We start from the raw sequence: 24,647 nt of genomic DNA, 5'->3' as shown, positions 1-24,647 counted from the left end.
CAGTTCAAAATTAAGAACCCACAAATGAAAGAGGGAAAAAGGACTGCCTAAGTTTGATTCCCAATCAGAGACAACGATAGACAGCTGCCTCTGATTGGGAACCACACTCGGCCAAAAACAAAGAAATAGAAAACATAGAAATAAAGAAACTAGAATGCCCACCCTAGTCACACCCTGGCCTAACCAAAATAGAGAATAAAAACCTCTCTATGGCCAGGGCGTGACACTCTGAGTATCACAGAAACACAACACTGTGAATGAATCATTTGACTAGAAATGTGTGAAAATGTAAAAATATATGCTTATTTTGGGGAATTTAAATCATTTACTTGTGTTAGAAAAGGTTAATACATTAAGAAGTGTTACTGTTTGACAGAAAGTGTCATTTTGCCATAATTTCCAACTGTGTAAAAAATTAACCCTTTTGGTGCTTTTAGGGGTCGAAATACATTATTTTGGTGCTTTAAGGGTGAGCTAGACGAGACAACCACATATCAGAGTCATCGCAAGTACATTTTCCCTCAATAAAGTAGTTATCAGCAAAGTCTGTGCTAGTCGACACCCCTGCTCAGGGAACAAGGATTGTTGTTGGTCTGACCCATGGCACTATGCCAGGTTCTGGTCTGTTACCCAGGCAACAAGGAAGTGGTCCTCCATAAACTTTTTAAAAGAGCAGTCAGAGTTGATCTCCTGCCTTATTCTTTACCACAGGGACCACGAACAGTGAGTTTATCATTGATCTGATCTTATTGAAATGTACTATGTTATGATCAGCACTACTATGTAACCATGTTCTGCCTATTTAGGTACAAATGCTAGATGTTTGGACAGAAAACAAAGATAGTAGAGAAACCTGACTCCGCCCAGTCTAATGATACATCAATAATAAACCTGATCTTTGCTCAGAATAACATCACATCAGTCTCTGGGTACACAGACACCAACTGCAAGACCTGCTGAATGGGTTTTATTGTGATTAGATCCCCATAGGGTTTTTATTCAGACCCAATCTAATATCAAGTTACAGACTGGTATTACATCATTCCTTATCCTTTAGGGCAGGGTTCCCAAATAGGCAGACCGCGGGCCAAATTCAGACGATTTTATTTGCCCCCCCTAAGTTCTGAGCAAAGAATAAATACATTACTGTAAAATCACCAGGAAATCAGCTCAAATTGATTTTAAATTATTTATAATGATGTTCCGGCCCCCCAACCCTCCACTCAAGAAAACAATAGGCCCACGGCTGAATCTAATTGGGGACCCCTGCTTTAGGGTAAGAGACCATCACAGACTTGTGTCATTGAAAACCAAAATAACTTCAATGTTATCTCTTAACCCTTGAGTCTAAGCCTTTAAGAACTAAACATGATTACAATGTTGCGCAAACATTGTGCTGCATCATGCACTCAAAACTATCATACAAATACATTCATAGGAATGTGTATGGTCATTATAACATGTTCATCAAATTATAACATTTAGGTTAGAGGGAAATGTATGAATTTTCTCTCCCTCTGACAACACCCATATGGAATTGGAAAAATGACTTCTACAGGACTTTTTTGGTCTGTAAGCAGGATAGTTGTTTGTTTTAGTGGCTCAGAATGAAGTGCTGTGAAAACTACTTCCCTGCTATGAGCTCAGAGAGCGGTTCACTTCACAGGAACACACCACTCAACGAGCCAGCTCTGTGAGATTCAACAGGTGACCCTCCTGAAGAACAAAACAAACAATGTTCCCTCATCACCCACCTTGGCAGCAACCAAACCACACACTACACACACACACACACACACACACACACACACACACACACACACACACACACCACACACACACACACCACACACACACAACACACACACACACACACACACACACACACACACACACACACACACACCACACACACACACACACACACACACACACACACACACACTAAATGTGTGGGGTTACCAACACCTCAAAGAAAATGAAAAACCAGCTCAAACCAAATTGGATCAGTGGTATATGGTATCACCAAGCTAGATAGAATGCTACAACACTGCTTTGTCCAAAAATAGGTTTAAAGTGTGCTGGTCCTGGTCAGTTTCCACACCGCCTGGTATTTCAGCCACCTTGTCCTGGGTGTGTGGGAATGCCACACCCCATCACCACTGCTGCAACACTTTACTTCCCCGCTGCGTCTATTTCAGAGAAATGTGCATGAAACAATCCCCAAACCCCATCACTCACATCACTCATCACACACAACAACCACACACACACACACACACTCACAACGCACCCACACCTTGCCTGCAAATGCCCAGGAAAGAACGCCACACTGCTTAATCTGTATTTTTTCAATTAGAACCTAGAGCAGCAGCATTCTCCTAAATGACCTCATCTCAGTAATCAAAACCATGCTCAGAATGAGACAGAGAGAGAGGGGGGTAAAGAGAGCAAGAGAGAGGAGAGAGGGGTAGAAGAGGGGGTAGAGAGAGGGGGTAGAGAGGAGAGAGAGGTGGTAGGGAGAGTGAGAGAGAGGAGAGAGAGAGAGAAAGGAGATGGAGGGGGTAGAGAGAGGAGAGAGAGGGGGTAGAGAGAGGAGGTAGAGAGAACGAGAGAGGAGGTAGAGAGACGAGAGGGGTAGAGAGCGAGAGAGAGGAGAGAGAGGAGGTAGAGAGAGGAGAGAGAGGAGGTAGAGAGAGGAGAGAGAAGGGGGTAGAGAGAGGAGGAGAGAGGAGGTAGAGAGAGCGAAGAGGGGTAGAGAGAGCGAAGGAGAGAGGCAGAGAGAGGGGGTAGAGAGAGGAGAGAGAGAGGAGGTAGAGAGAGCGAGAGAGGGGGTAGAGAGAGCGAGAGAGAGCGGGAGAAAGAAAAAGAAAGAGAGCACTTAAGTACTCACTGTTTAGCTGTCTTTAACCTCTGATCATACTGGTCTGTATCTAATCCTTCATGGCTCTATCAGGCTGGATAGTGGGCTCTCCCACTGAATCACACAGCAGGGAGACAACTCCAGCAGAAATGAAAGAGTCAGTGATAAGGACTAATATTAGCAGCTGTGTGTTCATGCAACACCATGCTTTACTACTCTGTCATCCAGTCTGGCGAGAAGATAGCATTTCACTCCCACAGGTGCCATGGTTGCTAATGATAACTTCCACAAAGGAACCATAGCAGAAATGTTGTTCATACCATCGGCCAAGCAAATGAGTGACATTAGATATGGGATCAAATGGCTTGAACCCCACCACCCCACATTGAGTCATGTTTTCCATCTGTTGAATAACACTCTGTGTCCCATTTTTTTTTTAGATGACTCAATGTTATGTCACCTCTCTGCCATTCTACTCACTGGCTTGACTGTGTCTTTACTTCAACCACTCCCAGTGGTGACTACCTGCCTGCCCTGTCACTCTGTTATTGTAAAGGGTGACATCATCCTCCCTGCACTGTAAAAGGACCCTCACTTCAGCCATTGTGTGACTAGTCTAGTATACACTACAACGGTTTCAGGAGCTAGGTTTCCATCCAATTGGCGACAGGTTTTCATGAGAATATTCTAAAATACGCATAAAGAAAATACGCACATTTTCCCACCACTGGTGTGTTTCCACCAAATTGACTTGTTTCAGATAAAAATCAGTGCATGTTTCAGATAAAAAAAAATCTGATAAAAATCTGACCTTGATTTATTTTTTTGTTTCACCTTTATTTAACCAGGTAGGCTAGTTGAGAACAAGTTCTCATTTGCAACTGCGACCTGGCCAAGATAAAGCATAGCAATTCGACACATACAACAACACAGAGTTACACATGGAATAAACAAAACATACAGTCAATAATACAGTAGAAAAATAAGTCTATATACAATGTGAGCAAATGAGGTGAGATAAGGGAGGTAAAGGCAAAAAAAAGGCCATGGTGGCGAGGTAAATACAATATAGCAAGTAAAACACTGGAATGGTAGATTTGCAGTGGAAGAATGTGCAAAGTAGAAATATGAATAATGGGGTGCAAAGGAGCAAAATAAATGAATAAATAAATACATTCGGGGAAGAGGTAGTTGTTTGGGCTAAATTATAGATGGGCTATGTACAGGTGCAGTAATCTGTGAGCTGCTCTGACAGATAGCTGGTGCTTAAAGCTAGTGAGGGAGATAAGTGTTTCCAGCTTCAGAGATTTTTGCAGTTTGTTCCAGTCATTGGCAGCAGAGTACTGGAAGGAAAGACGACCAAAGAAGGAATTGGCTTTGATGGAAACTTCAATGTTTCCATCACATTTTTAACTCGACCGATAGTTTTGTCACAAAAAACTCTTGTGTTAAATACAAAAATGTGTCTACTCTGGTCTTGGCCCGTGCACTCTATCCAACAGCTCACAGATACAGTGTGGGTAGACTGTGCGGGTAAGCTAGTCTATATGATGAAATTATTATGGATAAGAGCGGGAATGTTTGTATTTGTCAAAAGGCAGTCAAGGATCGATCATCATGTCACCAGAATAAAACCCTCGATATTTATTGGAAAGGAGCATCAAGATCATTGTACACTTTCACCACCCTGTGAAATTCATAACTTATTTCATCTGTAGCCTAATAAACTGTCTATTTGAGCATAAAGGCGTTTTCACCACCATTTCTCACATTATTCATTTTGCCGACACAAAAAGATCCCACCATGTCGAACGAACAAATGATCTGTGGACATTTATAAAATTGTACTTAACTTCCTGTTTCCATAACAGCTGTCAAGATTTTTATAAGGTATGACTTTACTCGCATAAAAACTGTGGACAGAAACGTGATTACTGAGCCAATAATTTTTTATTTTTTTTGTATCTCTGTAATGCCTTTACCTTAAATATGGCGTCAGGTTTCTTTCACCAGTAAATCTCATCTGATTCCATCAAGTGCACACTACCACACACAATCACTACCACACACAATGCGGCTCATGTTTTCTTTTACAAATCTAGGAGGTCCATAGAAAATTAACAGGAGTGGAGGGACTTCCTTTTCCAAAGGTGCTGATTTCGGCTGTTCCATGATCATTAACCCAACATGACTCAGACAACACTCCGTCCCCCACCCCAACCGACCCTCCACCCCTCCACAGATCTGGATGGGAAAGTCTGGACTCAACAGCCAGCTGTGAGTCTTTCCCCCTGGCAGCCGGCTTCTAGAAAACTCTAATAGGATGTAGGCGCTTTCCATGATGTCAACATTCTACACATGACCAAATTCCTTGTTTTTCTTTACARCCACAGACATATACAAAATAAATACGCAAAGGAATGAAGTCAACACACCAACTACAATTTTGACTAGATCTTGTCTACAAGGTGAATAGCAAAGTGACAGCCAAATGGTTGGCATAAAACACTGTAATGGTGCTCAGTCAAGTATAGAACTTCCTTTGCCTTTTTAGGGGCTATGAATCACCCAGTAACAGATTAATGATATTGGTTACTAAGCTCAAGCACTTGTTTGGCCAGCTGCAATGGTGCACAAATAAAACACAAATAAAGAAACCTAAATGCTGCAGGGCCAGTGTGTCACACACTGCCCAGGATATTAACCTGCTGTAACATTCTGCTAAAGTATGTGTGTTCTCCCACAGCACTGTCTGAAAGACCCCTGGCCCTCTCTCTCTCAGCTCGGGGCTCTGGCTGGGCCATGGGTGAGTGACATCCCATCCCACCCTCCAAGTTCTGTGGTTTAGATCTTGGATCAGATTGCTTGGGCTGGGTGAGGATCCAGAGCCTATGACCAGGGATCATCAACTAGATTCAGACGTGGGGCGATTGTTTCTTGAGCGGATGGTCAGGTGGCCGGAGCATTGTTACAAACAATTTGCAGAATGCAAATTGACCGCAAGAAGCCAAACAGATATAATATTTACCAAAAACATAATCATTTCAAGCCTAGCTTACATTTGTAAACAATCACACATCTCTCTATTATGTGTGAGAATACTTTGGAAAATATTTCCAAAATTAAAATCACTTGGAGCTGAATTCCTGGTGTTTGTACAGTCTTTTATGTCCAACAAGCGGGCCACCAGTTGGGGAATCCTGCTATAGACTATGCATGCAGAGCATATAGGCCGTTAATACTGCACTCATTTCTCACAGATTTAACATACTGTATATATTGGGAATTCCTTTGCATTTTGGATGTCAAGGGACAAATAAGAGGTTGATGCTCATCTAAAAGATATCGTTGCACATTATTATGTTATACCGCTATTCACAATGAACACAGTTGTGGTATGGTTATTATAAAGAGGAATAAAGAGTGTTGATCAAGACTGGATTGGACACATTCTGAAATGCTAAGTGCATACAAACAAAGAGTCTTATTTCCCAAATGAATGTTCTTTAGTGAGTGCGGACTGACCTGCAAATTTCAACTAAAGGCTCCAAAGGCATCGTTGCCATGACAAAGCAATCATCCAGAAAATATCTGTGAACTGCTGATCGCTGAGCTGCATACAGTCTTCTCCTACCTACCCTATATTCTATTCATCTTGTTAACAAACAACAATCTTGTTGCTTAAACAAAATGTAATAATCAGTCTATTATTATCTTGGTGTTACTGTCCTATCAGTATTATTAGTTTCATATCACATGGTAATTAATCACATTACTGTCTCATTACACTGTAATAAGGAACTTGTACTGCGGTTTGCTGTTCCCTATCCCTACTGGAACAAGTCAACAGTGCATGTTTRCTTGTTTGMACCAAAACWCAAGTATTTGCTAAAAATACTAAAGGACTTTGAAGTGTTTATACAATACTTAGCCTACTGTTCCATTCCAAAGAAGAATAGGGTCAGAATGGCTGAACCGTGGTACAGTAATCTGATCTGACCAATATCCATGGTATACATTTAATGAGCTTTCTGAAACCTTATTAGACCTTCAGATCACAACAAAAGCCTCAAGCAGCACGTGCTGCTGACTGCCCCACTATTGTCTCAGTCACTTTAGACATGCAGCTGCCCGCCTCCAGTCTAGTCTCCTGGAATTAGGACCTGGCATTATAGACTCCTGAAGACACAAAGAGGATTCCAAAGCTTGTCCACTCACTCTCAGTTACACTTTCATGAGCAGCTTCACCAAGAAACTAACTGTGAATATAAAGGTTTTGATAGTGAAAAGGGAAAGACAAAGAGTTAAAAGTGTGGGTACCTATGGACAACACACTGTGTGTTGGAATGCCATTGACAAGACTATAAAGGACAACTGTGGCTGGGCAAAAGCTGCTTGGGCCACTGGCTTGAACAACAACTGTCTTTAACAGCAGCTGTCATTGCTCTGCAACTGTTTGAGCAACACAAGGGATTGATCAAGATTCACACATGATATCAATGTTAGAGAAAGGCTTACATGTAGGGATATTCTCTGTAATAAATATGCTTACAGTTATGGATGTGTAGGAATTTCTTTATATCATAGGCTGATTCACCTAGATTGTTGGGATCCAAATGAAGGTTAGTTAGTCTGTTGGCTAAACCGTTATTAGGCTATTCAATGGGCATATTCATTGTCTGATAATGAACATGGTCTACATTAATAAAAATGGTAGACAAGAGATTTGTCAATACTGCACCTAATGGGTATGATGGAAAATATGTTCAATGTGCCTGTTCAATGTGAGTTTACATAGGAATTTGTTTCAGATTTATGCTTTCAAGTACAGCAGGCCCAGAAGTTCTGAACTACGTGTTATATTGTAGCCGACAATTATAGACTGATGTATCGCTGCACCGGGCAGGACGATCCACCCAAATATAGCTACAAAACAAGAGATATGTTGACAACTCAACTTTGAAAATAAGTATTTTTAAATTGCGGCTGTACAGGTAGCCGAATGTTGTAATAGTTAGATTATACAGTCTTACATCAGAGTTCAGCATAAATCACAATTGTGAGACTATTTCTTCACTATTTATTCCACAATTACTTTCAATAGCCGAGCGAGATTACGTTGCCAATTGACCTGTTATTCATTATATTGAAAAATAGGCTCAAAATACACATTTTATCTAAACACAATTTCAGGTTTTTTCGCAGAATATGTTCTGTGCTAAACAGGCCTCGGCGAATATATCCCACTATTGCGAGAAGAAAATGAACTAAACCCTATCATACGCTTGTGGGGTCCCCATTCGCAACAGCTCAGCCAGCCTCCCTCCAGATTCCCAAACATTCCGTACAAAGTGGCTGGAGAAACGGCCGACTATTTACTAACCTGGATAAATTGTATAGTTAGGGCTGACTTCCCGACACCACCACCTCCAACCACAACCAGTCGATACTTCTCCTGCACCGAGCCGTCCTTCCACCCTGCCATCGAGGACACACTTCTGCACTCGCCGCTGTCTGAACACCAGTAGTGAGGAGACACCCACTTTTCAGTGAAAGGCCTTCAGTTGAAAAATGGAACGAAGGAAAATCGAGATCCTAAATAGACTGAAATGATAACTGCGTCTACAATCCGTTCCAGACTAGAGGAATTAACAGTGCTGCTCACTGAGATACGGGCGACCGAGTCCATACGCCCTCAACAGCGTTGCTAACCACTGCGTTTTTAAGATGTGAAATAGAAAGGAGTAATCAGTTAGTCCAATACAAATGTCCGTCGCTAGGGGCACTTTACTTCTCATGAGTAGCATCGACTAAAGGGACATTTAAATATTACCATTGTAGAATACTCGTTTTATGATCTATGTTCCTTTCATGTAGGGCTTACCATTGTTTTCTTTAAGTGCCGTGCCAATAAGAACATTTATAAGCATTCATTTTGGCCTTGCACAGACTATCCTCAGTAGGCTACAATGAGGTCATGCAGTATTAATGTCCATGTTAATGTAATTAACAGTATCCACCATCCAGCCCACACATGGATGGTGATTGTAATGGATTTCATACTTTCAGCTATCATTAATCTCTGATGGTCTGGATGATCAATAAACCTATCTTCCAAGTAGCACATCATTGTTAGTGGGAAAGACAAGTTTAGTCTGGCCTGGAGGGATTGCTTTTGGCTAATTTCTATGTATTACCTTAAAAAATGGGAATACATGCTGCTGCTTGACACTGTCTGTTTTCACAACTGTGGAGCGCTGTCCTCACAGACACCTTTGGCCAATATCAAGACCCCCAGAGTGAGAGCTTTCACACAAAGGCACTTTGTCCACATATTTATATGTTCTTAATTCCATTTAATTATTTAGATTTGTGTGTATTGGGTATATGTTGTGAAATTGTTCGATATTACTTGTTAGATATTGCTGCACTGTCAGAACTAGAAGCACAAGCATTTCGCTACACCCGCAATAACATCTGCTAAACACGTGTATGTGACCAATAAAATGTGATTTGATTTGATTTAAAGTATGTGTGTGTGTGCGTGTGCGTGCGTGTGTGTGTGTTTGTCAGAGCCGTCAGGGCTGACTGAGTTCTGCTATTCTGTAGCAATGGCATGCATGCGTGACCACAGTGATCTTGGTGACGCACACAAGTGGGTCTATATCTGAGCTTCTGGAAGGACCTAAATGTTATATAGCCCCCAGACAGCGCATAGCAATACTTTATGCAATACTAGTGCATGTGTTAATATATGTAAACTGAACAAAAATATAAACGCAACAAGATGTTGGTCCCATGTTTCATGAGCTAAAATAAAAGATCCCAGAAATTGTTCACATACACAAAAAGCTTATTTCTCTCAAATGCTGTGCACAAATGTGTTTACATCCCTGTCAGTGAGCATTTTATCCTTTGTCAAAATAATCCATCCAGGTGTGGCATATCAAGAAGCTGATTAAACACCATGATCATTACACAGGTGCACCTTGTCCTGGGGAGAACAAAAAGGCCACTTTAAAATGGGCAGTTTTGTCACACAACACAATGCCACAGATGTCTCAAGTTTTGAGGGAGTGTGCAATTTCCATGCCGACTACAGGAATGGTCCACCTGAGCTGTTGGCAGAGAATTTTATGTTTATTTCTCTACCATAAGCCACCTCCAATGTTGTTTTAGAGAATTGTAGAGACCACGTGTAACGACGCCAGCCCAGGACCTACACATCTGGCTTCTTCACCTGCGGGATCGTCAGAGGAGGGGGATGCTGAAGAGTATTTCTGTCTGTAATAATTTTGATTGGCTGGGCCTGGCTCCCAAGTGGGTGGGCTTATGCCCCCCCCCCAGGCCCACCAATTGCTGCACCCCTGCCCAGTCATGTGAAGTCCATAGATTAGGGCATAATGAATTGATTTCAACTGACTGATTTCCTTCTATGAACTGTAACTCAGTAAAATCTCTGAACAGTACATAATATGATTTTCCTTCATTTTCCCTCTGTCTCCTCCCTGGAGGGCTATTCAGCAAGATGTTATATTTTAGACTCCTGAATGATCAAATTCCAATTGACTCCCACTCTGCAACGTAGTGCCAGAGGCATTTGAGGAATTTAAATTAACTGCTGAAATCACAGTCCACACAGCCTGTGGGGTAGGAGAGGAACAACAGGGGCGGTGCACGAGTCCCCCCACTCCTCAGGAAATATGGCTTGTTAAGTATGTTTCAGTAGGTCACTTAATGGCTCTGTACCTATGTTATATTTACAGCTCTGAAATCCTTATGTCGACAAAGTTAAAACAGCTAGGCTAAAGGGGAATTTTGGGTTGAAAAAGGAGAGATATTTGTAATGGAAGAAATCTTGTTGATTTACTGCATTTTTGGGTCTCCTCTTTCCAGTCAGTCATTGTGATACCACACAACAGGAAGTTTAAGAAAAATATGTGAATCACTGAAAATGTGAGTCACTGATTATTCATAATTTCTATTCTGTGTAGTTTTATGTCTTCAGATTTTAGAGTGAGATGAGGACTTGAGAGGAAAAGGACCTAATGATTCATCATGGGTTTTGTTTGTTAGTCTGAACTCTTCACTACTGGCCTAAAATCGTGTTTTTCAAACTCTTTTCTTACAATCAATCATAAGTTCACAGTAATGTTGCCTTTAAACATGCCTGTCTCTCAATATGAGAATCAAAAGGAAACGTGGGCATCAAATTCAGAAGATGTGCGTCAAAGTCAGAAAACATGTATGAAGTGCTCACATTCTAAATCTTTCCATACAAGGCAAAACGTGATGTCATTTCCTTTCCAAGAAGCGAGGGAACTTTTGAGTGTCTATTCAACTGGAGAAGTTTTATATAATGGTGAGGTGGGAAAGGCAATCAAAGCAAAGTAAATGTGTGTGACTGATTAGAAATTGACAAGGGATTTGGATTTGATGCTGATCTTTCATCATTACACCATTTCAATACATGGCAAAGACTGATCTTATATAGCACGTTGATTGTATTCACTCTACATTTGTATGACTTGAAATGTGGGACCTGGCACATACATTTTCACTTCATTGATGCAATTACTTGCAATTTACAGAAGCAATAACCTTTTCCCACTAATGTTAAAATTTTACTTTCAAGGAATTTGCATGCATCTGATACAATAACCACTTTGATGAGTCATTATCTGTAGTGTAAAGACAATAATGGGACATGAGATCAGCTAAGCTGCTTATTCACAGGCAGCCCAATTCAGATCATTTGTTTGGTCAAAAGACCAATTAGTGGCAAAAACATCAGAATTGGGCTGCCTGTGTAAACACAGCCGTAGAGGATGGAATGTGCATTCAAACTGAATCCATATTTCATGGTTTAGTCTGACATTGCATTTAACTTTACTGTCATAACATTTGGCAACAGCTTAATTAAGGGGTGGTGGATCAGAAGTTTTTCCTACCTCGCGTTCCCTTAACATAAGAAAGACTGAACACGCAAACAACCCATCGTCTGACAAATGTTGGGAGTATGTTTTGTTATATATGACATGTTTATTGAAAATGAAAGATATCCCTGGCCTATCACTTGGAGGACAGTAAGAGGGAGTTTCTTCCTGACACAGGAGGTGTAAAACCATCTCTCATACCCACATATAGAACAGTACTTAATCAAATGGCCATAAAAAAAAAGCTATCTGTTTATGGCCAGAGACAGATAGAAGAGACTAGAGAGGACTAGCAGAAAGCACATTTCTTTGCAGATGAATCTTGGTCCAGTGATGTGGAGTTCTCAGTTGGACTGCTGGTTTTCAGTTGACTTTATACAGATGTTTTTTTCTGGGAAAGGTTGATCTTGTCACCCAGACTCAATGCCATACCCTGTAGAGAGAGGGGAAGTGTTACTTGCGATGTATAAACTTCAATAAACAATTCCACCCAGATGTTTGCATTATTCTATCATTACTACTTGCACTACGTCTGCATCCCAAATGGCAACATATTTACAAAAGTAGTGCACTATATAGGGAATAGGGTGCATTTTGGGATGTAGTCTGAGTTTCTCACCTGGCTCTTGGCCCGGATGCGGATGTGTCCGTTGACAGGGGCATCAGGACCCAGGTGGATGGGCTTCTCAATGCTGACGTTGGCCAGGGCGTCTTCACCGAAGATGGAGCGGGCATACAGGTTGGCAGCCATGAAGCCACAGAATCCAGAAAGTGCCTGGTTGTTAGGACAGACAAGGTGGAGTGAGTGAGCATCACATGCATTACTACCTATTTGACCCAGTAGTATGATTCTGATTGGTCCTTTATAAACATGCTCAGTTTGATGAAGACAAGGCTATTACAAGAGAGTCTCAAGCTTAATTGTCTAAAACCATGGTGGATTGATGAAGAATTTGAAAAAATTTATTAAAATAGGTACATATTGCATATATCTCGCAGGGTGCCCTTTTCTTTTCAAACGGATTGATTCAATCACAATTATAAAAGCCATTTAGAAATCAAATCCTAACAATGTAAAAAAGGTAGCAGCAGCAGAAATGTTAGACGCTCTGACAACTTCCACTCAGCCTTCCTATCAAGCCATGTTTAAAACCTCCATTCTGTTCTACACATCATCATCATCGTCCTATTGATGTAGTTCAAACTGCAATATTCCACGACTACTGTACCTTCTCTGGGGTCAGGCACTTCATGTTGGTGGAGCTGAGGATGTGGTGGAGGTACTCGTTCAGGTCTGCAATGTTGGTGTTCACWGTCACCTAGAATAAACAGTGTTATTACGATCATCCACTGAACACACTAACAAAACAAAACCAAATATGGACAGTTCTCTTATCTAGCGGTAGTACCTTATTCTCCCACTCAAACTCGGCCCACATCTGTCTGAACTCCGCGTCTGTGCACGAGGCTGGCTGGATGTAGTCCATGATGTCAATGTGGATGTCACTAAGGACCACYCAGTTCCTGTCGCTGGCAGCTCCTGATATGTCATACACTGAGACAGACAGACAGACAGAAGAACTGATGTCGTACACATGGAGTGGAGGCTGGCCATCAGATTATTCATGACAAGTACTCTGACAGAAGTTAGAAGTGATCCTCTTACCTATGTTGCCAAATATGATGCCATTCTCTGTGGACGCCACTTTGACGTTAGCCTTGATGTTGGCAAAGTCATGGGGTGCCAGAGTGAGAGGAGAAGGCTTCTCAACCAGCTTGAGGTCACCTGTTGGATTGAAAGGTTGATATCAGCATTAGACATACATCACCTATGGTAAACAAGAGAAATTGCCCTGAAACAACCCTTAGTAAGGTTGTATGACTCTGCATATAGTCATATGAACTACAGACTAGAACCTCACCCAATGTCGCCAGCTCCAGGGTGCAATTCTGAAGGGTGTCGTTGGTTTGGTTGACGACCAGCACYTCCAGCACAATGTCATACTGGTTGACATGGACATAGGCCTCAGCATAGACTGGGTCTGAGAAACCAGTCAGCTGGGTAACCTGCAAWACAACATACACTCAGAATGACATGGTCCTCACCAACCTGTTGTTATACAACGGAGCACCTGTCAATAACTACCTCAACAGCACTAATAGCTAAGATGAAAACGTACATTTCTGAATAGGATCCTGAGACAATCCATGCCATAGCCTGAACCTAGAAATGTTGTTATATTCATTCCCTCTTTCATAGTCGTTCCTGTGGAACAGACCTAGAAAACACTGATTTCTATGTTGCTATGGCTCACTGTCACATTGGAAACACAAAGCCACCTGCTGGCAATTTGGGGTATATCACACACATCTACTATCCAAAAAGGCACATGACCGTGTGATTTCACAAGCACACAATTTTGTAATTCTGTAACAGAACAGTGTGTGTCTCTACTGGGTCCTTGTAGGTGTACCTTGTTGAGTTTGGAGGCCATGGGGTCGTTAGCCTCCTTRTTAAGAGTGGTTCCCATGGCAGCCAGTAAACTGAGCTGGAACTGGTCCTCCTTGGAGGACGRCTCGTTCTTGGCCGTCAGTTGCATAAAGGAAATGGGGTCGTCTGCCTGCACCAGTACGTTCCGCTTCTCTGACTCTTTCTGTGGATAAGAGCACAGAACACCATCAGCACATAGCAYTACAATCCAGCAGTGTCCAAATMGATAGGCAGCCAGGTGAAGGGAGAACTAGAGTATAGCTGACTGAACTGGGAGAAGGCAGTGGTTTAGTGAGAAGAGTGGACTGGAAGCTATGGCCTAGTAATCTAGCAGCCAGCGCTCCTCCTTACCTTCTGAGATAGCTTCTCCTCCTCCAGCCTGACAGTGAGCATGTGAGACAGGGACTTGCGGCACTCCTTYTTAAAGATGTCGTTCATGAGGGGCGAACACTCGGACAGCACCTTGAGACACAGCGAGATGCGGTCCACATCGTCGTCTGTGATGGGCTTCTTGGGCAGAGAGGACTTGCCCAAGTGGAGGATGGTGGCCATGATCAGCATAGACTCAGCCACAAAGGACTGAAGGGGAGACGGTGATCGAGAGCATTAGAATCACTTCATGACTTTCAATGGACAGTGAACATGGACACCTAAATCACAACTGTTTCACAACCGTTTCAGAAGATAAGAGGTCCTATACTTACATTCTGTCTCTTTTTGTCTTGAACGATGGCGACATATCGCAGGGCCACTTTGGTCAGGGTTGTGGCCAGCGAGGCTGCCACATAGAAGTCTCCGTCCATCAAGAAGCCCCTGAGAGGAGGCCTACAGGGAAAGGGACGACAGTTTCATTGAGTGTCATATCATCCACTTCTGAAAGACAATCACTGCAAGCTAAGAAACTATGTATTTTAGACACAAAAGGTGATTTCTTTTACCTGTCCTCTTCCTTCTTTGAGGGACGGGAGGAGCTGAGGGCGCTCTGTGTGACGTAGGTGCCCATCTCTGTCACCAGTTTGGCTGCTGGCGCTGCGCTCACCTCTTCTTCCGGCTTCCCCTCCCCAGCCTCTTTCTTGATCTCGTTCTCTACTATGGGGATCTGAAAAAGGGACAGACATSAGCCACTGGCAWCAAGTATCACTCTGGTATTGAGCGCTGAAAGTGAATGAATAATCCATAAGCACACARACATACCTCTCCAAGRGACCTGCGCACTTCTGTCATCACACTCTGAATGTCCTCTTTAGTGCTGCAGTATTCTCCCAGGATCCAAAGCGCTCCTCTGTAGATCCTAACACAGTTTAAAAGATTGGATGTCAGCATAAAAAAAAAAAAAACTGTAATTCTCCAAAAGTATCCTGTAATTCTCTATTTATATGCAAGCTTGTCACTCTTGCTCTTACTTGACAGTCTTGATGGCGTGGAAGACTTCCAGCATCTTCTCGATGATGAGGGGCCTCAGGTTGTCGAACCTCTGAATGGCCTCCCTCACAAACTCCAGCACATCAGCCGCCGCTGCCTCYTTAGTGTCACTCAGGAACTCCATCAGCTGAGTGACACACGTATGTCATTTAGATTACATCACAGAGGACAGAATGACCCTAGCTGTGTTTGATATCAGGATTTGTATGTGTGAACAGGGTAGACTCACCACAGGAATGACATTGGCCGCCATGTCAGGGAAGCGTACACTGCATGAGTGGAGGGTGCGCACCATGTCTCTTATACACATCTAGATGTGTATAAGAGACAGGCATTGGCCGCCATGTCAGGGAAGCGTACACTGCATGAGTGGAGGGTGCGCACCAGCAGCTGCCTGAATTTATCAGTGTCCTCATGCTCCGTCACGTTGTTGGTTTAATCACCTCCTTCTTCAGAACTATCACCAACTGGAACACAAACACATGAACACCTTAGTTAGAATCATCCTTTTACAAAATAGACAGGAGGCGAGTCCACAGAGACAGGAGAGGAGAGTAGAGTCCACAGAGACAGGAGAGGAGAGTCCACAGAGACAGGAGAGGACAGTCCACAGAGACAGGAGAGGACAGTCACAGAGACAGGAGAGGACAGTCCACAGAGACAGGAGAGGACAGTCCACAGAGACAGGAGAGGACAGTCCACAGAGACAGGAGAGGACAGTCCACAGAGACAGGAGAGGACAGTCCACAGAGACAGGAGAGAATAGTCCTGAGGATGACACCCCACCTCCTCTACATTCCGGGATGAAACTAGGTCCAAGGCCAGCTGCAGGGTCTTCTTCCGGACCTCGAGGTCAGGCGTGCTCAAAACACGCAGAATGTCCATCACCAGGTCCTGGGTGGACAGAGAACAGACACGTTAACCAGGTTATTATTACACTTCAAAGACTTACTGGTACCTAACATGGGGTCTGTTCACCAGGAGCAACATTAATGAAAGTGAAGTCGGAGTACCTGGAGAACACGTTCATGAGTGGGATGCTCCTTCAGCTCTATCAGACGATCCAGGACAATCAGCTTCACGTTGTTGTCACTCTCCTTGATAATCAGGTCAATGTAGCACTGGGCAGCAGCCTAGAACAAACACACAAATGCCATTGAAAGACAATACCAGACCAAAATCCACAGCAGTTCCGTGTTGTGTTGTAGATAAGTAAGGGGGGGGGTACCTTGATGGCAGTGGGTGCGCTGGACAGCGTGACAAGAGTGCCAGCTGCCTCGTACTTGACGGCTGGGCTGGAGGACTGCAACAGGTTGTAGATGCAGCGGATGAAGCGGGCACGCTCCGACGGGTTAGCGTGGCACACCTAAACATTGAGGAAACAAGAGACATGACAGATAAAAAATGCCAGTACGTACATGGATATAATTTCCAATTGAAGCTTTGTTGTTTTCTTTACCCCTTTTTCTCCCCAATTTTGTGGTATCCAATTGGTAGTTACAGTCTTGTCTCATCGCTTCAACTCCCGTACGGACTCGGGAGAGGCGAAGGTCGAGAGCCGTACGTCCTCCAAAACACAACCCAACTGCTTCTTGACTGGGAGACCCTACCAGTCGCGGCCGGCTGCAACAGAGCCTGGACTCGAACCCAGAATCTCTACCACTGCGCCACTCAGGAGGCCCTTCAAGCTTTGTTTTAATTTTCTTTAACTCATAGCATAATGTCTTAATAGACCACACACATTGGCATATGTTTCGGCTTGCTCCTTCCTCAGTGCATGTGAGACAGAGAAACAGACATCAAGTGACATCCTGTGTTTTCTTTACATATTTCTCAAAAGAGATATCTGGAGGTTTCTAGTGGGACTTTCTGGTGGGAAAATGTCTGAAGGACTCACCTTGTAAATTAGCTCCACAATGACCAACTGGAGAATATCTCCAAATGTATGCACTTGATCAATGCAGGTGCTGAGGTAATCCAGAGCTCTGTCCTGCACAGTGGAAATTACCAGTGTTAGTCCCAGACACAGAAYAATGTTGGTGAGCGGTCTCTAATAAAAAAAAGTGAAGATGCAATTGACCTGGTCTGCGTGAATGAGCATCATGAAAGCATTRCTCTTGCAGCTGGCATCTTTTTCATTCACAAGGAAATCATGGATCAACTCAGGGGCATCTGGGATGAGATTTTCGAAGTTCCTGAGATGGAAATAAAATTGCTCAAGTAAATGCCATGTTCTCCATTAAGGGTCATAAACASTCATARGGYACTTCRYTATTGTATCACMACAGTAAGTGTACCTGTAGATGGTGTAGATGGCCAGTACAGCATTGCGGCGAACGTAGCTGTGGCGGTGCTCCAGGCAGGCGCGGATGGCGGGCATGAGGGGCTCCAGCAGCTCAGACTCCTTCAACTTGCACAGGAAGCGCAGGGTGGATCCACGGATGAACTCGTTGGGGTGCTGCAAGTCCTGAAACAGACAAACATACATTTAATGTCTCTTATTCAAGGATAATAGTCACACATCATACTTTCATGTGCTAATTATATAATTTATCGAACATTCAGACAGACAGTACACTTGTGTAGTATGCTACCATACCTTTCTGTAGGCGTCACAGACCAGGATCATCTCCTGAAGCAGCTTGCCATCTGGAGTCGTTTTGGGGACAATCTCCCAGAAGACTAGCAGAAGCTTTTTAATGGTGTGGTCTTGAAGTGGGAGGACAAATCGGATGATGGTCATCAGTAGGCCTGGCAGCTTCTCTCCATTCAGTATCATGATGATTACCTTCTTCAGGGCCTCTGTCTTTGCCTTGATCTCTCCTTTTTCTGATATCAGGAAAAAATAACATTGTATTACTCTTAAAGTCACACTAATCACAGATCATTCACACTGATTGTTTAGTGGCGGTTAGGTACCTATTGCCAATGCAGATAGGGTCAACAAAGGACACTTACCTAAGTCTGCTTTGAGACTGACTTCAGATGGAGGTTCGGAGTCATTTGGAACATTGATCAAAGTGTAACAAACATTCTCTGCGGCTGTCATTTTGCCGGATGGATCGTCTTTCCTCTTGCAACACCCCAATCAACAGAACTGTTAAGATGATTCCTATGAAGTAGCCATCAAGTAATGTTAATGCATAATCCGACAAATGTAAACATAGATGCTATTACACATAAGTTACTGAACACGATTCGTGCTTTCTAATACTGCAGAGCTGTAGCTAAGAAATATGTGGTACCTAGTCGACACATCCACGTAGACACGTCAATTAGCTAACTTGTACTATAGTAGTTAATTAGTAACGTTACTATAGTAGCTAGTTAAATGTTCTTCATTCACACAGGCCGCCTCGGCTGTTAGTTAGCTAGTATGCTAGTTATTGACAATTCAATGGCCTAACAAATTATGCAGCTCAATCAGTGACATTCACAAAAAAAACAGATATGTAATATGCCAGTAACACTTCAGAGCCTAGTAAGACGTTTTGATTTTGCAAATTGAGCAAGCTCAAACGCTTGTCGTCCCCGACAGCTAGTGTTAGCTTGCAAATGGTGGATGGATACCAAAACATATTTTGAATAATTACCCAAACCAATCTTTCCGCACTTGGTCACGATAGAGAAATAAGCACGTAGCTGCCTTTTACTGCACGTTTACTATATTTCAAAATATCATTTGTTGCGTCTGTTATTTAATTGGGCATCTGTAAAATTGCTCAGAGATCTTCTCGAGCTGTCCGTTCCCAACTTCCCTGTGACGTGGAAGATTAGCTACTTTCTGAGCCACATCACTGCTACAGCAAGTGAAAAGGGACAAATAACCCGGATGTCTAGACGCGAAGACGAAATTCTAATTATGAGTGTTGCCCAATATAACAATATTCTATATTGCCTCCATGTATGTACTCTGAACTGATGCTTTACATGTTTTTGCTACAAGTAACTTATACATTTGCTATTTATGAAATATTGAATTGTAGATTTTGTTTATATCCCATCACATGGTATGGCCCAATCCAGAGGGTTGACCAAACCACATTATATAAGGCTACCATTTCAGTTAGGTTTGTAAGTAGGTTGTGTTACCAGTGATTATGATTCAATAAAGTCCATAGTAATCCCGGGTTAGTCATGATGCTTGAACATCTATGTTTTCTTTTTTTTTGTTCAAAGTTCAGTTGGTGCTTAGGTATAAATAAACCCACTTCGGTTCCTACATTCTCTTTGAAAACATCCACCACCGAGTGGCCACATAAGAACATAGAATGACAATGCAGTAATGAGAAAATATAACATCACATTAACATTTATTTTAACGAACCAGACAAGTTCAGAAACAGTTGTCTTTAATGACAAAAAATGAATACAAACATTGAATGGCTAACAAAAATCATAGATAGTCAACTTGAACATACACAAGTATAATGGTAATTGTTCTCCATGTTGATACAGTTACAAGTGAGTGTGGGTGGAATATTGGTTGTGGACAGGATGCTATCCAATGACTGAAAGAATCAGGGATAAGAGCTTTGTCATCTTCACACTGTCTGGGACACACTTCAATCTCAGAGCTCCATGGGTTCTTCTGGCTTCTCTGCTGCCGCCTCATCGTCTGGCTGGGCAACCTGCAGCACAACAAGAGTACAAGGCATGTGCATTGTCAGGTATGGAGATAACTGAATAATGTACCGTCAATAATCTTATTAACGCAATAACCGTTCCTCTTGACAAGTTTCCTCAGAGAAAATATTTTTATTCAAAATTTGCCAAGTTGTTTTTTACCCTTCTCTGTGGCCTCTCCTCAAGGCCTTCAAGGAATGATGCCACATCGCCATCATCGTAGATGGTGAACTCCATGTCCTTGCCAACAATCCCGATGGACACATTCTAAAAGGGCAGAGAGTAAGTTGTCAATCTGTGATTTAAGTTGTGTTCTGATCCCCTACCCTTCTCTCTGAACCCCTCATGAATTTAAAAACATTGGATTAGTGTAAGAATGGCTAGGTGTTTTCACATAATAGTAGTTATACCAGTCCATCCCCTCATGGGGAGCGAATGAGAGCCCACTTCAGGGTGAGGAGTAGATCATTGGACAGTAGCCTGATGGAAAAGTCTTAAGGTTACTACAAGCTTCACACCGTTCATCTACGTGCACGTGGGTGGAGTGGGATTTTTGGAGCAGGGGATACGTTTTGGTAACATGATATCCTTGCTGGTCCCAATCCCACTCCCATTCAAATCAAATCAAATCAAAATGTATTTGTCACATGCACCAAATAGAACAGGTTTAGACCTTAGTGAAATGCTTACTTACAAGCCATTAACCAACAATGCAGTTAAGGAAAATAGGTGTTAAGAAAGTATTTACTAAAATAAACTGAAGTAAAAAACAAGAATAGAAAAATAACAATTTAAGACCAGCAATAAAATAACAGTAGCGAGGCTATATGCATAGCATATATGCATAGTCACTTTAACTATACATTCACGCACATACTACCTCAATTGGGCCGACCAACCAGTGCTCCCGCACATTGGCTAACCGGGCTATCTGCATTGTGTTCCGCCACCCCCCAACCCCTCTTTTACGCTACTGCTACTCTCTGTTCATCATATATGCATAGTCACTTTAACCATATCTACATGTACATACTACCTCAATCAGCCTAACCGGTGTCTGTATGTAGCCTCGCTACTTTTATAGCCTCACTACTGTATATAGCCTGTCCTTTTACTGTTGTTTTATTTATTTACTTACCTATTGTTCACCTAATACCTTTTTTGCACTATTGGTTAGAGCCTGTCAGTAAGCATTTCACTGTAAGGTCTACATCTGTTGTACTCGGCGCACGTGACAAATAAACGTTGATTTGATATGCAGGGTGTATCGGTACAGAGTCAATATGCGGGGCCACAAGTTAGTTGAGGTAATTGAGGAAACATTTACATGTAGGTAGAGTTTTAGTAACTCACAACGGGGCAATAGCAAAGTTTTGTAATGTTATTTATTTTTATTAGTTGCAAGCTGGCTAGCTGGCTTTAAAAATAGGAAGCTAGCTAACCTTTTTAACTTCCCACATCTATCTCCATGTGAAACAATCAGATGTATAATTTAAACATATGCCCTGGCAAATATTTGTATACTTGCAGGTTTAACTACTGATGGGGAAACAAAGCTTCCTGAAGCTGAGGTTTTCAAGACAATTGTGTCAAATAGGTTCATTACTCAAGGCTTTAATTAACACAGTGTACGCCTGCTGTTCAAAATCATTTAGAGCAGCCAAATTAGCGTGTGCTCAGCATAGCCTTTTTGTCTTCTACCAAACCAATCAGGTGGTTGTTCGACGAAAAGAAGCTTCAGACGTCATTAATAACGTTCTTCTGATAAAGTGATACAGGCATTGGCACACTGCTTCAAAGTACACTTCTTAGCGATTTTGACGCATGCCTCAGAGCTCAGGCATCAAACGTAACATCACTAAGTGTAACTCAAACCATTATCCCAGTTTGATATGCTGCTTGTGTATTAATTCCCATATCAGCTAAAAACAGAGCATCATAATGTTTGCTTACAGAGAAAAAAGAACATGGCTAGCTAGTTGGCTATAGCAGGTTCTAACATTTCACACTAGCCTGATAGTTATAATTTCTAAACAAAATACCTTTTTGGGTGGATTCTTGTTGTTTGGTTATTAATGTAAAATAGGCTACTTGATTAATAACCTATAGATCGGATTGAAGAACCAAGCGACAACACTGTCCCCCACGGCTGCGGAAAGAATGATACGGCGCATCTCAATTTTCAGGTAGTAGAAAAGTATGTTGAATGCCGGATGGTATTACAAGAAGCCGTGCCTTTTGTGACAAAAAACATCATTCCAACATTGCGCTACGCTCCAAATCTTGCGTCTCCATAGTGCTTGCAGTAAGCTTAAAGTTTACCTTTGTGGTAAGATCTTGTTCTGCAGGTAGAGTTTCTCTCAGTCCCCGGAGGCCATGTTGAACTAGGTCATTCAGTTCACCTACAAGACAGAATGAAAGCTTTACAACGTGCTTACCTCAGAAGCAGAGAAGAAAAGGCATAAAATACTCACAGTCGAGAAAAGTGTCCATATGTCTTTCCAGGTAGGTACGTGCAGACTGGGAGCGGGCCCCTATGGACATGGCCTTGCAATCAAAGTAGTTGGCAGAGGGGCAGGTCTGGAAAATGTGTGGCCCCATATCCTAGAAGAGACAAACAATATTAGATATGACATACTATTCCACTAATATTTATAGAGGGACAAACCAACCAAAACATATCTTACATCATATCCTGCGATGAGTAATCCCACACCATAAGGCCTTCTTCCATATCGCTGTGTAGGGATCTGGGTTTCTGAGTGCTAGGTCAAGGTGGATTGTCTTAGTTGCAACGGTGTAAAAACGTTTAAAATAACCAACACAGACAATTCATGTTAAGCATTATAAAAACTAAATTTGTGGTAAAAGGACACTGCTTCCAATTAGTGTGACCAAGCGGGACACAGGGAGAGGCCGATCAAACACAAACCTGGAGTCCAGGCACTCCTGACGCATAAAGTTGCTGAAGGAGTATGATGGAAGAGAGAAGTGTTAACCTCAGTCAGAAGAACACTGTCTAATTCTCTTCAAGAATATGAAATACCATGCACAACAGATCCTCTCTTACCAGAGTAGCCTTGCATCAGCAGTGAGGCCAGCAATGGAGATGCCAATATGGCTGTCAACGTGTAAAATTTTCTTCTGATGGGCAGCCAACTCGGATTGAGCTCTCTGGACAAGAACACAAAATTAGGATTATAAATAGACAACATTTACACTACTTTTCATATAATCATGTTCTTGAATGCAAATGTAAAATCAATGTAAATTGTACCTTCAGAGCCACAAGTACAGCATGACTGCGAGATTTCAGACCCACTGTGGCAGATCCTTGTTTCACTGCTTCCATAGCATATTCAATCTGATGAATACGCCCCTGAAACACAAAACAGTGACCTGTTATGAGTCACAAATATTGCAGCTGAAATTTCTAACTGTTATGTTACCTGTATTTGCAGACTTACCTGTGGACTCCAAACTGTGACATCATTGTCATACTGGTTGCGGAACTAAGAAAAATACAAAAATGTGTCCACAATCTAGAAACCTACATGTTGCTGTCGTCATAGTACAGTATTTCATCATTGATTCCATATTAGAAATCAAGTGCCATTTGCATGTGAAAATGTTATCATGGAATCCATTATTGCTCCACTGTTTATATTTATGTTGGCTGCCCAAAGCCCACTCTTTTTAATGGTAACAGTTACTTCTTAAGTGTCTTTAACAAGGCAATGACTCAGCTAAAAAACAGCGCTGATTTAACTAGCTAGCAACATAGCTTGGTATTCACACAGTGAAGTTTGACTTCAAGTTGTGAACAAGTAATCTAGGTAGCTAGCTAGCTAACGTTAGCTGAATATATAACATTAGCTAGCTAGCTACTACCATTGATTAAAATGTTAGCTATGTCCAATAACATTAAGCAAGACGTTAGCTACTACTATCATATTCTACCCCAAATATGGGATAGTCACAGGTTAGGGATGCAGCCATAGCATTTGTTGTTGTCCTAGCTAGCTATTCTATTTCATTACCTTTTTTTTTTTACCGGTACAGAAGCTTAACTAAATGCTTACTCATTGCTGGATAGCTAGATAGGTAGCCTTTCCATCCAACTACAGATAACATAGATTTCTGGTGCATTTACTTATTAAGTTTGCATTCACTTTTAATATATCGTACATATTATATGTTTTATTCCAAGCTTACCATGATGATAGAGCTTTCAACCAACAAGAGCCTCAGATAACTTATGAGTGCTTGATTATTTTTCCTATCGATGTCTGCGCAAAGGGAAACAAGT

General features: G+C 42.1%; 3 protein-coding genes across 7 annotated transcripts in view; all 3 read right to left on the bottom strand.

Moving 5' to 3' along the window:
* Positions 1 to 8,598, bottom strand: part of rras2 (RAS related 2) — a 36,690-nt gene extending 28,092 nt beyond the window's left edge. For 2 of the 4 annotated variants that reach the window (XM_070445462.1, XM_070445461.1), the window contains exon 1: positions 8,247 to 8,594. In XM_070445462.1, coding sequence (XP_070301563.1) covers positions 8,247 to 8,348 — 102 coding nt within the window. In that variant the 5' untranslated portion in view covers positions 8,349 to 8,594. Of the gene's footprint in view, positions 1 to 8,246 lie in introns of all 4 variants that reach the window. The other 2 variants (XM_070445460.1, XM_023995672.3) reach the window with 2 other exon arrangements.
* A 3,276-nt stretch (positions 8,599 to 11,874) lies between these two features.
* On the bottom strand, positions 11,875 to 19,498 carry LOC111969494 (coatomer subunit beta-like). Its single transcript, XM_070445459.1, is given in 23 exon segments — positions 11,875 to 12,232; positions 12,419 to 12,574; positions 13,029 to 13,118; positions 13,209 to 13,354; positions 13,466 to 13,585; positions 13,722 to 13,866; positions 14,274 to 14,453; positions 14,642 to 14,869; positions 14,995 to 15,115; positions 15,229 to 15,389; positions 15,485 to 15,581; positions 15,694 to 15,843; positions 16,038 to 16,149; positions 16,152 to 16,179; positions 16,499 to 16,606; positions 16,726 to 16,845; positions 16,941 to 17,078; positions 17,610 to 17,702; positions 17,793 to 17,907; positions 18,010 to 18,179; positions 18,312 to 18,541; positions 18,671 to 18,824; positions 19,306 to 19,498. Coding segments are annotated over 22 exon segments (2,859 nt in total). The 5' UTR covers positions 18,762 to 18,824; positions 19,306 to 19,498; the 3' UTR covers positions 11,875 to 12,172.
* A 549-nt stretch (positions 19,499 to 20,047) lies between these two features.
* On the bottom strand, positions 20,048 to 24,647 carry LOC111969493 (proteasome subunit alpha type-1). Of its 2 annotated transcripts, none has more exons than XM_023995670.2 (10): positions 24,554 to 24,644; positions 23,806 to 23,850; positions 23,616 to 23,717; positions 23,409 to 23,512; positions 23,215 to 23,303; positions 23,026 to 23,096; positions 22,813 to 22,942; positions 22,661 to 22,740; positions 20,501 to 20,605; positions 20,048 to 20,343 (listed from the first exon to the last, which is right to left on the bottom strand). In XM_023995670.2, exons 1-10 carry the CDS (start codon positions 24,554 to 24,556, stop codon positions 20,284 to 20,286), a joined length of 789 nt encoding a protein of 262 aa, XP_023851438.1. In that variant the 5' UTR covers positions 24,557 to 24,644; the 3' UTR covers positions 20,048 to 20,283. The 2 variants fall into 2 exon arrangements, 1 of the variants encoding a protein (XP_023851438.1); XR_002877988.2 differs by lacking the exon at positions 20,048 to 20,343 and adding an exon at positions 20,749 to 20,818 and having other exon boundaries at positions 20,517 to 20,605; positions 24,554 to 24,647.

The sequence above is a fragment of the Salvelinus sp. IW2-2015 genome, linkage group LG10 (assembly GCF_002910315.2).
Source record: "Salvelinus sp. IW2-2015 linkage group LG10, ASM291031v2, whole genome shotgun sequence".
Lineage (NCBI taxonomy): Eukaryota > Metazoa > Chordata > Actinopteri > Salmoniformes > Salmonidae > Salvelinus > Salvelinus sp. IW2-2015.
Note: the sequence above shows the minus strand (reverse complement) of the source record. Positions and strands in the feature narration are given on the sequence as shown.